We start from the raw sequence: 17,717 nt of genomic DNA on the forward strand, positions 1-17,717 counted from the left end.
ACATAGTTGCACATTCTGTTTAACACATAAAGTTAATTGAAACAAAATCTGTTTTTCCACATCAGTCAAAACCAACTGCTACTAATGAAGGAGGTGGGGATCAAAATTTTCATTTTTACCAGGCTAAAATGTGAAGGAGAAAGTGGAGTTTTCATTCTTTTCAGTGCTATCAGTAAGATTTCACCTTGCTATCAAGTACTTTCTAAATAAAGTATGCCCCCTGATAAATCCATGTCATATAGTTTTATACCATTTAGTTTATTTGAGTTTAATTTTAGTTTCTTAGCCCTCTGTAGAAAAGCGCAGGAGGCAGAGAATTATTTTCATGCAACTTGATTGATAAATGCAGCCTTGGTATGTGACAAGATTCTCACCTATTAAATTCATTTATATACATGTGAAAATAGGTGTTATTTTTTGCCAAAACATCACCATCTTTCCATCTTCTTGACTTCAGCTGCAATGCCCATGTTAAGCAAGTGCTCAAGAGATCAAAGTGTTCCAGAATCTACAGTTTCAAATAGTTTCCAAATTTTCAGATAGAAAGCATCTGATTTCCACATTAAAATGAAAATTCTTTGGCCCCTTCCTCAGAGAATCTAATCTAATCTGTCTACGGCAGGGACAAGGAAGTAGCCTTTTTAATAAGCATCCCAGGGGATTCTGATTTAGGTACACTGAGGAGTGTACTTTGAGAAATACTGATCTGAGGAAACATATATTTTCTACATAGGAATATTGAAATTAGCTTGCAGAATTTTGTACTTATAATAAAGGCTTCAATTTATCTGGTTTAAAAATAATGAATTTCTTTGGCTGCTTTATTTAAGAATGTTTTTAATGTAGCCTGTCCCACCTCATGCAAACATGCAGCTATTTGCCAACACAGTCTAGTTTCAGCATTCTTGTTTATAAGTTTTTTTCTTCAGTGTGTATTTATGCAGAGATTACATTTTATAGACATAGGTATAGTTTCATTCACAAAACGATTCTCAGAAAAATGAGCTAGGATCTGACCACTTTCTAGCTGGGAAAATATGGGCTAATTATTTAATATATCCAAAATTCCTTCTCCCTAGTGATAAAACATGTATAAGTATAATGTGTTGCAAGGAAGTAAGGGTTGAGTGACAGAGAGTAAGCATCTAGCACACTGCCAGGGCAATAATTAGTCCTCAACATTAGTGGCTGAATCTGTAACTTACATGTCATATAAAATACCAATTGAAATAAAGACATACAAACAAAAAATGCATACATAAAAAATTCCCTTTTACACAAAAGGGATTCAGTATCTTTCAATATTTTTCTAAATTGTAGTGTCAGAAAAAAAAAAACAGTTTTCCCCCATTCTTATGTGAACTTTTTTTGTAGAATGAGCTCACATTTCATTTTGTGGTATCTGAAGGAAAAAGCTACATGTTCTCAACAATATAAAGCTTACTCAACCATATCTGCTTCTTGCCAACATGTCACTTAAATTCTTCATGCATTTTCTTGTTTCTTTTATAATTTAAAGCAGCCCCCTCCCCCGCCTTTTCTGCTCAATGCTAAGAACTTAGCTTACTGCAAAGACCAGAAATGAATGACTGCCAGCATTAGAAAAGATAAAATTAAAATAACAAAAAAAACAAGAAAAAGAGGAAGGCTAGTGATTGAGGACTTTCCTTTCTACTCCTACCATCTCTGTTCATGCACATAGCATTCAAAGTGCCCTAGGGAGCTAGGCTTTTTATTTCCCTTGGCCACTCCAGCCCCTTCTCCACCATTCTATGGAGATCATGACCAACCTTACCCATTGTGAGACTACTTAATTTTAAAATCCAGAATCCTCTACTTGTCCAAAGGATTGTTGGTGTTTATGCTGTCCTACTTCAAGATACATCTTTTTGGTCCTGCCATCTTTAGGTCAACTCAAAAAATGAACCTTCTTTAAAGGAATTAGTGTGATATGGTAATATAATTTCAATAACTATATTTAATGTTTAACTGGATAAGTAAAAATTATTAGCAACATAATTTGGAGCTTTCAGACTCAGAATAGAAGCTAGGTCATGTCATACTAGTTTTCCATACTATTTTTCTTGAGGTATTGCATGTATTTAAATCAGTGTTCCTAACTGGAATTGGTTACGGTGATTTGGAATTGACTTTCACATTGGTCTCAAATCATCCACATGAGCTTGGAGGAAAATACATTCTCCATTCAGGGTTTTTTGTTGTTGTTGTTGTTGTTTTTCATCTGTAATAAGGGAGGATAAGGCTGAGTTCCAAAATCTGTTCACCAACACTTTTGTCTTGCCTATACCAAGTAAAAGTTTTTATTAAGGACTGCTCTTTCTGAAATGCAATACACTCTGGTAGGGTAAAATCTCTAATCCTTTCAGCCAGGTAATGTAAAATTGGCAATATACTGAGTTGTATTTCTCTGTGCTAGAAACTCTTCTTTTTGTACATTAGCTTATTTGATCCTCTTGACAAATCTATATGGGAGAGGCAATGTTATTGCCTTTTCATCGATGAGAAAAATGTGGCTAAGAGATGTTAATTGACATTTCTAAAATCATTTAGCTAGTAAAGCTGACTCAAAGTCTGTTTGATTCCATATTCTTTGGATTTAACACATATGACACCACAAACATTTCCTGTAACCCCTACCCCATTCATCTCAAGTTACTCACTGAGTAAGTGCTTCTAGATGCTCAGAGTTGTGTGTTGAACAGAGTTAAAAGATGGGGAATTAATTAGAAACCCTTTTGAGGATAAACAGGAGGAAGTCACAGAAAGTCACATCCTCCATAGGGACATGAGATAAAGGCTAACCCAGAATCTACATTAGCCTTTGCCGATACCTTAGCTCAGCTGAAAGGACTGCTTTGGAAGGCAGCAAGTCATCGCATGCTTTTTGTTCCATTTTTCCTAAGGAGCATTCACTGAGCTCAATTCCCTCCTGACCCTACCCCTAGAAGAATCATATCAAGAATAAACTACGATTTTATTATTTTGGCTGTGTCAGTCAAGAACTTCGAAATTAATTTAAGGAATTAATTTACTTTGATTTTTAATAAAATAATTAAATGTTGATTGCTTGAGGTATCCAATATAAAATCAACACACTGAATCATAGTAATTTCTACATATAGTAATAGCTAACATGTCTTAGGATTTCCTGAAGGACGAAGAGTACAGCTATATGCAGGTACTGAGAGAGAACTTAATATACTTTCTTCAATCTTAATGGCCCTAAATATTGGACATTATTATTTTCCATTTTATAGATGAGAAATTTAAGTGTCAGAATGGTTAAGAAACCTATCCAAAGGCAGGGAGTTTATGATATGTATGTGTAGAATGAAATCTATTACCACTTTGCCCTAAAAAATGTTATATAACTAAAAATTGTATAGGCTATGATGAAAGTATAGAGACATGTAAACCAAATGAAATGTAATATCACCATAAATTAAAGCTAGATATGAACATATTTAGGAACTCATCTTTGTAAGACAGTTCAGTATGCTACCCATTGAACAATACTACACAGTTGCAGTATAGATTTAATAGGTGAGGAATATATATAAGCAAATGTCTCCCAGGAACTACACTTATAGGAAAGAGTTTCAATGAAAAGATCCCAAAGGTACCAAAAATATCACCTTACAATAGAACTGAAAAGCCAACAGTAACCACTATAGGTGTATCTCTTGCAAGGTGAATTGTGCAAAGTTGAGAACTCATTAGTGACTCTGCTTTGGGTTTTGAAAATGACCTGGAAATCTTTTTTAGGCCAACTCACTCTTCAAAAAACAACTGAATACAGGTGAACACATGGTGTTCAGCTCATTATTGTAATTCCCTTTGACTACAGCATGTTGTTCTATCATGATTCTACGTGGCTGGAGAATTTTTTAAATTACCTTATACTCTACAGTAACTAGAATAGTTCTGGATATAAGGTAGGTACCAACTATACCAATGCGTCTTAATTACAGAAGAGATGACATGGAGAGTAATCATATGATAGAAGAGAGAGCACTAGGGAAAGTTCTGGGTTCTTGTTTTGCTTTTCCTCTGTGGTCTTAGGGAAGTCTCAGTCACTCTGGACCTCAGTCTTCTCACCTCTAATATGAAGGGCTTTGGATGAGAACACAACCTTGTATTCACAGCATGTTTCCCAATAACAGACTCTTTAAAGTACACTCAAAGAGATTAAAAAACTCGAAAGCGGCACCAAGCAAGTCAGACGTAATTTGCAATGCAATCACTACCTATGGTATAACGATGTCTCCTAGTATTCATGAAAGCATTTTCAGAGCACAGTGTTTATTTGGTTGAATTTTAGATTGTGTCTGAATGGAATGGTTTACTTTCGATATATATATTTTTTGCATCTTATGATCATGAAGCAACATTTCTAAATGTCTCAGTAAACATGTGCCCCTTTCTGATGCAGACTTAACATGATCTATGTCTTTTCTTTTCCCTTAGCAGCAAATTATACCCCGTTCTATGATCCACTCAATTGACATATAATGACATATGCATACACACACAGTAATCTATGGCAAAAATATACACACTTTTTCATTTAATAGTCAGAATTTCATAGCACAACTATGAAGAGTTTATGATAAACTATGTGCAAACTAGTTGAGAGTACATGATCTCCAAAGCTCTTTTCAAAATTGGTTTACTATAAAGTCCCTTTTATGTGATGATTCTTAAGACATATAGCAGTTGAGCTTTTTCTATATCAGCAGTTCTCAAATTGTTTTCAATAGTAGAAAAAAAAATCTACATTTTCTTCCCTTAATTTTTCTAAATGTTTCTACCTTTTATAGCTTGCTGATGGATGATGAAATTGATTAACAAGTAGAAAATAAAGTTGTAGAAACTTTTATATCAATATTGCCTATGTAGCTTGAAAGCATCCTTTTTTATTCATTGATGCTTATGCTCACGGCTTTGACTTGATGGTACAATTTATGCAATTTAATTAAATTCACTTGTAGCTATATAAATTAAATATTGCTAATCATACACTTTTGTGCTAAATCATATTCTATATGGTAAAATTAAATATCAGAATTTTTCATGGTGTTCACCAAAGTGCACAGTACCATCCAGGAACCAAAACACTTTCCAAAGACCCACCCGATTTACCAAGTAATCCTCATTATTTCTCCTGCTTCCCCTCTTCTTTGGCGATCTTTTCTTTCTTTTGCATGATGACTGTCACTCTTGTTAATTTTGTGCCGTCCAATTTATTTGCATCCAAGTTTTCATTTATTCTGCTATGTCCAGATCAATCACAGATACAAAAGTTTCATGAAAATAATAACTATATAGTAATAGCTGCACAGGCTAACCTCTGTTAAGTACTTACTATGTTCCACGGAATATGGTAAACTCTGTTTTTAGATGAACTCATTCAGTCTTTACCACAGCCCCCCTCAGGTAGTTCCTATGAGTAGTCCTATTTTCTACATGAGAAAACTGGATAAAAAGGCTAAGCAGGGCTTCCCTGGTGGCGCAGTGGTTGAGAGTCCGCCTGCCGATGCAGGGGACACGGGTTCGTGCCCCTGTCCGGGAGGATCCCACATGCCGCGGAGCGCTGGGCCCGTGAGCCATGGCCGCTGGGCCTGTGCGTCCGGAGTCTGTGCTCCGCAACGGGGGAGGCCACAACAGTGAGAGGCCCGCGTACCGCAAAAAAAAAAAAAAAAAGACTAAGCAATTCACCTAACATCATACAACTAGCAAATGTTGCATGATACTAATGTCAATTACAAAATATCATTTCTCTCATTGTCCTCGGTAAAAGTTATTTTTGATATTGCTTAATTGACTTTATTTGCTCTTTCCTCTATTCACACTTCAAACTTTGTTTAAAACCTTGTTGTTAATATTTATCCAACTTTACCTTATATATAAATATTTCTGAATGTGACTAGATTATAGGTACATGTATTTGTAACTAATATATTATTTTATTGCCTTATGTAACAACTGATTTATTGCAAGTACACTTTTGATGTGTAATAATGAAAACATCAAAAACATTTCTGAATGTTATGAAGATAAGTTCAAATGGAATTTTTTGGATTTTCTAGAGAAGAAAATTTAATATTAAACATTATCTGTTTAATCAGGTTACTTAAATGATTTTGTCCTATTTATTAAAAAAGATTTTCCTCTAGAAGTCAGTTAAAAATAGCACACATGCACCCACAACACACAAGCGCTCTCATAACACACATGAGAAAGCATAATTTCATTACACCCATATACCGCCAGTGGTTTCAGTGATTTTTCCTTCCTGGTTGGTAGGTCAAGTTCTCCCTTTCAATTACATAGAGTTTGGTCTGGGACAATTGTACAGTCAATTCATAAATGTTTGCAGTGTCTCTTTCATTAATTATAAAGAAAATTTAGTGCACAAAGATATTCCACAAATAAGTCATTAAAAAAACTGCTATTGTAATTAGGCAACTAAGGCCCTGAAAAGGGATTTAAAAAGTCAACACATTGGGTTTCCCTGGTGGCGCAGTGGTTGGGAGTCTGCCTGCCAATGCATGGGACACGGGTTCATGTCCCGGTCCGGAAGATCCCACGTGCTGCGGAGCGGCTGGGCCCATGAGCCATGGCCGCTGGGCCTGCGCATCTGGAGCCTGTGCTCCGCAACGGGACAGGCCATAGCAGTGGGAGGCCCGTGTACCGCAGAAAAGTCAAAACATTTTTGCCAATATCTTGGCCTGGAAGAGACATTTCTCTAACTCAATTACACAGAATGGAGAAATTCTTACAAAGAAATGTATGCAGGGTCATGTAAAGGTGTGTGTGGGGTAAGACTCCTTGTGTACTGGGCTTGGGACAAAAAAAATATAGTACCTCAGATCAATTTGGGGGAATTAAAGTAAGACTCCTTTGGATATCAAATTTATTTGCTTAAAAATGAAAATTTTTTGGTGCTTATTGTGTTTTTATTGTGACTCTTGTCTTTCCTTTATCCTATCCATCAACTTGATTCTGAGGAGAGATTGAGTCACAGAGCAAAGAGGAGCCTGGGGCATCTTCAATATACAGTACCATCTAAAAATGCATTCCAAAGTAAACACGTGGTGTGACTGCTGATCAGAGGGCCCAGGACAGACCTGTAAGGTGACTCCTGTTGGGAGGACTATAACCGACCATCTGCTTAAAGTTCTTGCTTGATGGAAAACCACCAGAAGTCAGTAGACCTTCACTCCTCCCCTACCATGTTCTCTCCCCATTAAGTCATTTAAAGCCAAAAGTATCAAGAGTAGAATCACAGCATAAAGGAACAGAGGTTCAGCAGACTAAAGTACAAGCCTTCTCCAGCACTCCATGGGTCCCTTTTCACCAAGAACTTCTGAAGATTTTTTCACCCTACTATTCCTTTCAATACCTGTACTACTTCTTTCTGAAGTGAATTGCTGGCTGCCTTGGAACAGCAATTTAATGCTTCTACAGAATAAGGCTATTTAAAAAGTACAGTTATTCTATTCTGAAGATATGTTCGCTTTCTTTGACCACATTTATTTGTGTACAGGTTAAATGGATTTCTGCACTAGCTACATCATTCATTAAATTAACTCTATTTTTTTTGAATTTATATATACTTTATAAATAGGAGAGACAATATGCCAGGAAATTACAGCTCTTTTTACCTCTAGGGGTTCAGCAGTAAAACAGAGAACAGTTCTTGGCTATTGTTGAAGGTGAACATTTAGCTTTCTTTCAGGACAAATGAAGTAACTCTGACTGGGGGGGCATAGATGTTGTTCACTTTGGTGAAAATTATGGAATTTTTGTGCTTCGGCATATAAAGTTGCTACAGAAAACGCAGGGATAAGGAAAAAATAAAAACAGAAAGCTATTCAAAAATTCGTATTTAAAAGACAGAATTGTTTTAGAGTTTTCATCCCTGTGGGTAGAATACTATTTTAGGGTAACTATCTTTCTCTAATTGCAGCATTTACTTTAGTGAACACATTCATTAACCTTAAAACAGAAATGAACTTAGACCTATTGGAAAGATAATAGCAAGGTATTAAAGAGCTATGCCCAGAAAGAGATGTTGAAGCAAATAATTTTTTTTTTTTTTTGCACCAAGAGTCTCAGATCTGTGTTCTCCACACTTTGAAAAGAACTTAATAATAAAAGACAAGTGATAACACCCGAAGGCAATAGGAAAATTTAGCAACTGCCACCCTCTGCTAGTGCATTCAACACAATTGAAGCATGTGAAATGCCTTTTGCTTCACAAACAGGACCAGTGACTACGAAATTAAGTTAGCATAAGTCTTTGGCTAGAAAGCCTACTGTCACAGGTGGTCATGGTTCAGCTACACAGTTTTTCTCAGCCAGGCAATAAGCGCACCTCTACTAATGCAAATGTTCTTGCAAACCTGTTCAGTTTAGGTTCTAATGTGCACATTAACCAAATGCGTACAAGAACTCTTAAATACTACAAACAGAATGGCCTCTGTTAGAGTCCATTGAAACATGAGCTCTTCTTTGCAAAATGACATATTCATAGTTCCCAATTCATTGTCAAGTTCTCTTACTGTCACAAGGTAATCTGGGTATCCAGTACAGTAAATTGTTACCGAGTAAGCACAATAATAAGACATGCCACCGATTAGGAAAAGTTTCGCTTTTTTAAGCCCAGCATGCTCTTTTGGTTGAGTTGGCAAGAGGGAAAATTTAAAGAAGACTTGTCACAGTTTTCACATACAACCAACACTGCAGAAGTTTCATATCTAAAGTAAACTAGGAACGACTAATTCGATTTTTGTTGTGAAAAGTGCATTGACTATTTTTTTTAACTTATCCTTATAAAAATTAACACTTTTATAAGGTGATGGCTCTTTGTTTTTGTAGTATATAACCAACATTAAAACTTCAATTTCTGAGCCACTTAAATTATAGTATCCTTAAAAAGCAAGTGTACTTTTGGAACACTAGAGCTTCACTGTACTTAAAAATCATTGTGGGCAGGGCTTCCATTGTTTAAATATTTATTATTCTCTGCATATATTGACAGGCATATACTTAAATGCCCCAAACTTTGAGAATTTCCTTTCTCTAGAAGAATTCACAAGTAATTATTAACCACAACACAAGAGTTCAGAGTAAATAGCAAGACACTTCAAAAAATAACAATTATGCTGATTAGCACTGAGTGTAGAGCTAGAAACAAATACTAAAATGGGCTGTTATTGGAGCAAGTTATTATAGTACCGGGAAGCAAAGTGATTTTAAAACCATCTGCCGTTTGTGAACTCAAGTGACAAGCAATCTTAAAATAAAGAATACAGCTCATATTCCATTTTAGTCTGGGAAAGTCACCTGGGCTTTGTTTGCAAGCAGAGACTAAGTTCATCAACTACTGGGGCTAAACCAAACAGTCCTCACACTAGAAGGAAAGTTTGGTTACAAGAGTCTGAAAGAGGGTGTGTCAGTTAGGAATGGAATCAAGAATTTTGCTGCCCTGACTTTTCATACATAATGAGTTTCCTTCATACTTCTCAATTTCAGAATTAGATATAATCCTATTTCCCCTCTTCATTTTCCAGCAGAAACATAATCAGATAATGTTTCCATTCACATAGATTTGAAAAGATCCTTATCCTGTGTGGGTCATTTTATTTTATAGTAGCCAAGGCAGAGAGGTTGCTGCCAGTATGTTCAGGCCATGCAGAATAAAGGCTCAGTCCTGGGCAATGAAACAGTCCACCTTTGTGCTGCTCTTGTGGAAGAAGAATGAAAACCCATCACCAACTTTGGGACTTGATCAACAGTGGGGAATCACAAAACTCTTTTCAATCAACGCATTTTAAACCTCCACTAAAAATAGCTCCTCTGTGCTTGGGCTTAAAGTCCCATCTATGGCCAGGGATGGAATACAGTACTTAATTGTTTCTGACTACGGTCCTTGCATCAGCACTCTGAGAGTGTCTTCTAACTTTTAATCGTCTTGTGTGCTCTTTAATTAGACCTGTTCACAAGACAGCCAAAGGAAAGTGCCTACCACTAAGCCTACTCAAGACATGAAAACAGTCTGATTCACAAGTCCAGGAACTTTGTGCAAGGCTAACCATCTCCCAAGATTTGTCATTTTTCTCTGGTTCCCTGTGCCTTAAAATGAGACACACTTGGGGGAGGAGGTAAGCGCTGTGGCTATTAAGACAGCTCCGTTGTATACAGAGACTGTCTGGTGACATTACTCTCCTTGTCTAATTTCCTTTCTTTATTTCGTCTCTTACCGCGTGTTATCTGTTTGCTACTACTAGCGCTGGAGGGAAACATGGCTTTGGAAGGAACACTTGGTTCCCTCACTGGGAGGAATACTGAGGATTTCTTTAAGGGCTAGGATAACTAGGAAAGGGCTCTACTCCCTCAGAAGGATTTCAGAGCCCGAATTATAGAGAGACCCCCCTAACTTAGACGGGAGATGCAAACAGTTGAAGTGTCTGTCCTTGGCCTCCACAGGTGACCTGCGGTTGGACCAACCTACCGGCAACTCCCCTCAGCTCAGGTCACTCACGCTCCTGGACTCACCTGGTGCTGAGGACCAGCGCCGGCAGGAGAGGCAGCAGGTAGTGCGCTGGGCTGAATTTCATGCTTGTCACCTGCCGGGATCCTCCTTTCCTCGCTGCCTGCGCTCTCCCTCCTCGTCCTCCGGGTCCTGTCGCTCCTCAGTGCCCGGCTCTGTCCCCGGCCAGCAATGAGCCCTCTCCAGCAGCGGACGGAAGGAAACCGACAAGCAAACGGACGGACTCCTTGCGAAGGCAGGCGCTGAGAGTGGGGAGTATCTTCGGGAGTGATGTCACCGGCGAGGCGAGCCCTGCCCGGGATTGTTCGCCGCCGCAGCTCCCGAGACCCGAGGGCGCGTTGTCACTCGCGCTGGAGGCGGCGCGGGAGAGGGAGGGGGTGCCCAGCGATGGACCCGCGCGCTCCGGTCAACGGGCTGCACTCACCCAGCTGCACGCCCGCCTGGGCCTGATCTTTTTATTCCCGCTTCTCCATAGGATGGGGAAGGGTGAGGCGGGGGCCAGGAGAGAAATCTAATCTGCCAGTAACTGAACCGGCGTTCGCGGCAGGAGGTGAAACAGAATTCACTGGGAAAGACTATCGGAGGCTAGAGTCATAGGCAGGCGCCCCTCACTTGATTAAACAGTGTTTGTAAAAACGTTGCTCTGGAGAGAATGTTTAAAATATTATTCTAATTAAAAATGCATAATGACTCGTTTGATGTGAATGGAAGGGCAGTAGGAGCGAGCAGCGTCCAGAAATGCACCCTGAGACCGTATTGCCATTGCAAGCGTCTTAGTCCGCAAGCGCGGACTCTAAAGAGGTTTTCAGACAGTTGAGACGTCTGCTGTTTCTGTGATTTGAAAATTTCTGACCTTCCTATAATTTCAATGTGACTCTGTTTGTACCACCAACGGGTAGTGGGGTTGGAGTTGGTGTCACAGGTTCACTCACCTAAAGGGTGGCTTTTCTTCAGGTGAGGAAACATAACTGAGACAATCATCAGAATGTTAGTAATTAACTCGGAGTGGTGGTATTGGAAGGCAGAAGATTTTATCTGTCATTTTTTTCTACAGTTTCCAAATTTTCGTTAATGAACATCTGATATTTAGTAAGCTTTATTTTCAAAAATTAATTAGAAAAATGAAATAATAGAACTCTATTTTGCAAAAGTAATCCTAGAAAATAGTGCCAACTTCATCTACTAAGATGTTCGATTCTAGGATCTTTACAACAAGGGTATTCTGGCAGGATAACCTTGTTAAATAAATGTTTGTAAAGCACTACTTCATACATTGTTTCATTTGATTGTTTCAAGAGCCAACCTAGAGAAATATAAATAGCCCCTATCATAGAGATGAGGAAAGATCTCATCAAGATCTGAGCTGTATTTTTTTTTTTTTTTTCAACAAAGAACTGTGTTCTTCTAAATCTTAAGCAAACCGTACTGTTGCCTGGAACATCATACTTAGCATAACAAACTCGGTGATTAACACAAAGTTGATGTTCAATAGAGGTTGACATGCATCAGAGACCCTAGAGGGCAAAGGTCAGATGTTCTCCAGGAATTCCTATCCAGATGGCTCAGCTCATATCCCAGTTTTTTCAGGGGCTAGCCATTTACAGTAATATTTAGATGAAACTTCCCCTTTAGTCTATTTTTTGAAGACATTACCTGTAGGAAAAATACATTTGTTATAAAGCTTTATTTTGTCTAATTTACCGATCTGTTTTTGCTTTTGCTTCTAATGGGATTGGAGTTAAAACACTCATACAGAACAGATATTACTTTAAAAAGCCCAAGCCAACAAAATAGATGAGTAATAACTTTTGTAAACTGGATACCACCCTCTTGGGCCATAGTAAAATCCACAACAGATATAACTAGGAATACACAAATCAACTCACTTGTGAATTGCATGTCATTTACAAAGAAAAATTGCACTACACTTTCCTAAAACAGAATTCTGACTCTGAAGAAAAATATGCATTTCAGTTTGCTTTTGCTAGAATTATCTAACAATAGATTCTCTGCTCAGTTTAGAAGGTGATCATTTGAGTTGTATACTAAACAAAGCCATATGACTACTTACTCTCTGGGGAATAACACTCATATTTGTACAACACATTTTTTGTTTAGCTAACAACTTTGAATTTATTGTGTGCTAATCATAGGAATCAAGTGTGGTAGTCATTCCTATTATTCTCTTTTGCGGTTGAAGTGACTGAGCGGTTTCAGGAACTCCTACAGTGGACATGGCATTCAAATTCAGTCTGCATTACTTCAAAACATTTGTTTTCTTGAGAAAGAGTTTTTTAAAATATGCTTACATAAGAAAAGCTTTTCCCCACCCTAAATTGTATTACTTTAAATTAGATGTGCAACATGAACAACAGACTGCTGTAGACTGTGAACCAAGAAAGGGAATCACCAAAATGAACTTTGTTTTGACGGTGTCTCACAGTTATGTTGTGCCACTGCACTGGATATCAATAACAAGCCATAAAGTTTGTTGACCTTTATGCATTTTCTGTAAGCAGAAAAAAAGACATCCGGGCTTCCCTGGTGGCACAGTGGTTGAGAATCTGCCTGCCAATGCAGGGGACACGGGTTCGAGCCCTGGTCTGGGAAGATGCCACATGCCGCGGAGCAACTAGGCCCGTGAGCCACAATTACTGAGCCTGCGCGTCCAGAACCTGTGCTCTGCAACAAGAGAGGTCGCGATAGTGAGAGGCCCGTGCACCGCGATTAAGAGTGGCCCCCACTAGCCACAACTAGAGAAAGCCCTCGCACAGAAACAAAGACCCAACACACCCAAAATTAAATAAATAAATAAATTTATTTAAAAAAAAAAAAAGACATCCAACTTAGGAGGGCATAGGAGCAACAGGCAAGCACATCTTGGACAGTGAACCTAAGTGGGATTGTGGAAATTCCTGCAGATTTAGAGGACTGAAGTATTATATTATGAATTCCAGTACAGATCTGCCTCCCAGCAGAAGACATTTCTCAGGGAACTACAAGAACATGTCTCCATCACCCATGACATTCTTTCCCGACTGTCACAGGAAAACTCAAATCCAGACTTGATTTTATGGCTTCAGAGAGTTTGTATATGAATGTTAAAAAATGTAGCAGTGCAGACAGGAGACTCAGCTGAAACTACTTGTCCTATACTGAGTCGCAACACTGAACTCAGCAAAAGTTTTTTGTAGTAACTATACCCAAGTCTGGATAAAGAACATGAAGAAAGCCCATGCAGTTTCACTGAGAGGGTAGTCTCCATAAAATGCTGGAAATGGGAGACACAGAGGTTATTTTTTTTAAACAGCTTTATTGTGTATCTTAATTCAGGTACCCAAAACACCATTTCAAAGTATATAATTAAGTGATTTTTAATATATTGCCAAGGTTTTGAAAGCATCAGTATTATCTAATTCCAGAACATTTTCATCACCCCCAAAATAAACTCTATATCCACTAGCAGTCACCCACCACTCCCTTCTTTCTCTCTTCTCCCATCCTTGGCAACCACTAATCTAATTACTGTCACTAATGGATGTTCCTAATTCTTGACATTTTATATAAATTAAATCATACTACATATGGCCTTATGTAACTAATTTCCTTAGTATCGTTTCAAGGTTCATCTATGTTGTAGCATGTATCAGTACTTCATTCTTTTTTATTGCGGAACAATGCTCCACTGTAGAGATATACCACGTTGTATTGATCCATTCAACAACTGATAGACATTAGGGTCATTTCCATGTTTTGCCTATATGCTATGAACATCTATATAAAGTTTCCTTTGTGAACATCTGTTTCCAATTCTCTTGGAATATAACTAGGAGAGGAATTCCTGAGTCATATAATCACACTACGTTTAATTTTTTGAGAAACTGCCAAACTGCTTTCCAAAATAACTGTATCATTGTACATTCTCACCATTAGTACAGGAAGATGTCAATTTTTCTACATCCTTGCCAAAACTTGGTATTTTTAATTTATTATTATCATTATTATAGACATTCTAGTGGGTACGAGTAGTATCTCATTGTGGTTTTGATTTGTGTTTACCTGATGGTTAATCTTACTGAGCATCTTTTCATGTGCTTGTTGCCCATTCATATACAGTTTTTGGAGATATGTTTCTTCAAATTCCTTGCCCATTTTGTCATTTATGATTTATTTCTGAATTATAACAGTTCTTTATACATCCTGGATACAATTTATTTGCTAGATACACAACTTGAAAATGTTTTCTCCCAATCCATGGGTTATCTTTTCATTTTCTTGATGGTGCCATTTTCAGCAAAAAAGTTTTTAATTTTCATGAAGTCCAATTAACATGTCTTTTTCTTTTGTTACTGTGCTCTTGGTATCTGAGAAGGTTTTACTTCACCCAAGATCATAAAGATTTATGTCTATATTTTCTTCTAAGAGTTTTATTGTTTTATCTTTGATCCACTTGGAGTTTGTTTTTGTGTACGATAAGAGATAGGGGTCCAACTTAATTCTTTGCATGTGTGTATCTAGTTGTCCTATCATCATTTGTTGAAAAGGTTATTATTTCCCCCATTTAATTGTTCTGCTATTTGTTCTCTCTCAGAGTAATATGAATGCTGCATTCCCTTTTCTACTTTTATGTTCTAAACTCCAACATCTCCTAGAGTTTCATCCTTGATCCTCCTCTTTTAAAATTCTGTATTTTTCTTTCCATGGTGAACTTACAGTTTTTTGGGTTTTACTATCTATAATATGGTTAATCTCCAGCCTAGATTTCTTCACTGAGCTCTTACATAGATTTCTCTTGGATACCTCAAAGTCAAACTCAATCACAATGAAATTTTGTTCTTCTCACCATCTGATGATCTTTCTTTTTGTTCCTTTATATGCCCATCAAGTCAGTCACCCAAACCTGAGAATCATCATGACTTTTAGCTCTCACTTCTCCCACATTTGGTCAATCAACAAGTCCTACGGATTTTACTAAGTATTGCTTTGTAATAATCACCTACTCGTATGTTAAACCTGTCACCAGGGCTTTATTTAGGGTTCACTGTCTTTTGTTTCTGAAGTGTGTTCCTTACTCAGAGGTGTATTTTCCTCAAATCCATTCCCCCAGTATAATAAACATAAGCTGTAAATATTTTTATTGCCTCAAAGATCCTAGGGAATTACTCTCAATAATATTTTCAATACACATCTCTTCCCTGTTCTTTCTTTAACTTCCATGTTCTACTCCTAAGAGAGCAACAGAAGTTTTCCTTGATGTGACTTTAAATTTTTCACATTATTCCTTCTTCCAGAAGTGTTCTATTACTCACCTTACCTGTATAGTCAGCCCTCCATATCCGTCAGTTCTGAATCTGAAGATTCATACCAACCATGGATGAGAAATAATTGAAAAAGAAAATTCCAGAAAGTTCCAAAAGCAAAACTTGAATTTTCTGTGCACTGGCAACTATTTACATAGCATTTATATTGTATTTACAACTATTTAGATACCATTTACACTGTATTAGGTATTATAACTAATCTAGAGATGATGATTTAAAGTATACTGGGGAACTTGCATAGGTTATATGCAAATACTATGCCTTTTTATGTAAGAGATTTGAGCACGCCAGAATTTTGGTATCCATGGGTGTCCAGAAACCAATTCCCCTCAGAGTTACGGAGGGATGACTATAACTTACTTTAATTATTTAAGCCTTACCAAGGCCATCACCTCTTTCTAGAATATTGTCCTTAACCCATCTGCCACCACAAACTTGGTAAGTCTTCCCTTTCAAATCTGTTATGGCATGTGACAGATTGCCTTGATATTGAACTTATAATATTACTTAGTAATAATATATTTCTGTTCCTCACTATGCTATAAATCTATTAAGAATAGGAGAGGGGCATTTCTCATTTTTCTCAGTGCTAAAGAAGGTGAAGATGTTGTAAAATTATATTTTAATTTATGTATTTTCTCAGTCAATCACTAATTTTATTCAGATATTTGTCAACCCAGGGGTTAAACGCTTAAAAAAAAAAAAAAGATGTTTTAAATGGTTCATTGGAAACACAATATGTTTACAGCTTTCATACTCATTGTTTTATTGTTGCTCATGAAAACTATCCAAAGGAAATTTACTCTACGAAGGCCAATTATACCTTTTTTTAACCAAATACATCATAAGAAACAAAAGAGAAATATAAGGCTAATCCAAGTGTTTGTATTCCATTCAAAAATAAAACAAAATGAAAACAACAAACAAAAGCAAAAGCAAAAAAGACCAAGCCCTATACCCTCTCGTTCTTTTGAGCCAGTCATGTATATTGAATGGCCTTAACCCACTGAATTCCCCACCTTCTTGATAAATTATCCTGCCTGTTCTCACAAATGGTGAGAAGTCTATGCAAGAGCCTTGGAGCAGGACTTCACCAGGAAGGTAAAGGGACTCAGGGATCTTATCTGTCTTATTTGTTGCCCTGGAAACAATATTGTGTCTGCTTCTTTGCCAGTACACCATGTGTGCGAGAGTTACTCTGGGACTAGGTCTATTCACTTGGAGAAAGAGATAAACACAATAATAAAGACAACAGTTGCTCTTTTATCCAAATGCAGGAGATAAATTATAATTCTGCTTTTGGCAATTATATTGGGAATTCACCAGAGTACTGAAACCTCAATGAATCCTTTTGTAAACCAAGTATTTCATAATGAGCACAGCAATGCTTTAATGTATAAATTTAAGCTCTTTTTAAAAAAAAAATATTTTCATATTTTGCAGTATATTTACAAAGGAATCTGGCCTGCTGAACTGATTCATTCACTGGATCAGTTAAATTCCACCTAACCTTTAACAATCAATGGCAATCTCTTATTTCCTGGTTTCCTTTTGCTGCCCACATTTGGCTGTCTCAGTGAATTTCTCAACACAGATAAATTTAAGACCCAATTCAGTCCCTCTTCTATGACTATCTCTCATTATAGAACCACTGTTAAACCAAGATTTCTAAGGTATGGTTTTTCCATGCTCACTCTATGTAACTTTGGACATATGGTTTTCAAAGCATCCTCTCATCCAACATTATATTTAACTCAAAATATAATTAATGATGAGAATTCTGCTTCCAGACATGAAGGAATAATTGGTATAAGACT

The 17,717-nt window shown here is 37.2% G+C and overlaps 1 protein-coding gene across 2 annotated transcripts in view; it reads right to left on the reverse strand.

Moving 5' to 3' along the window:
• Positions 1–10,717, reverse strand: part of LUZP2 (leucine zipper protein 2) — a 450,167-nt gene extending 439,450 nt beyond the window's left edge. Inside the window, exon 1 of one of the 2 annotated variants that reach the window (XM_033409574.2) lies at positions 10,585–10,717. In XM_033409574.2, the coding sequence (XP_033265465.1) occupies positions 10,585–10,646 (62 nt within the window). In that variant the 5' untranslated portion in view covers positions 10,647–10,717. The remainder of the gene's footprint in view (positions 1–10,584) is intronic. The other variant, XM_033409579.2, reaches the window with a different exon arrangement.
• Between the last annotated feature and the right edge of the window lie 7,000 nt (positions 10,718–17,717).

This window comes from Orcinus orca, chromosome 8 (assembly GCF_937001465.1).
Source record: "Orcinus orca chromosome 8, mOrcOrc1.1, whole genome shotgun sequence".
NCBI lineage: Eukaryota > Metazoa > Chordata > Mammalia > Artiodactyla > Delphinidae > Orcinus > Orcinus orca.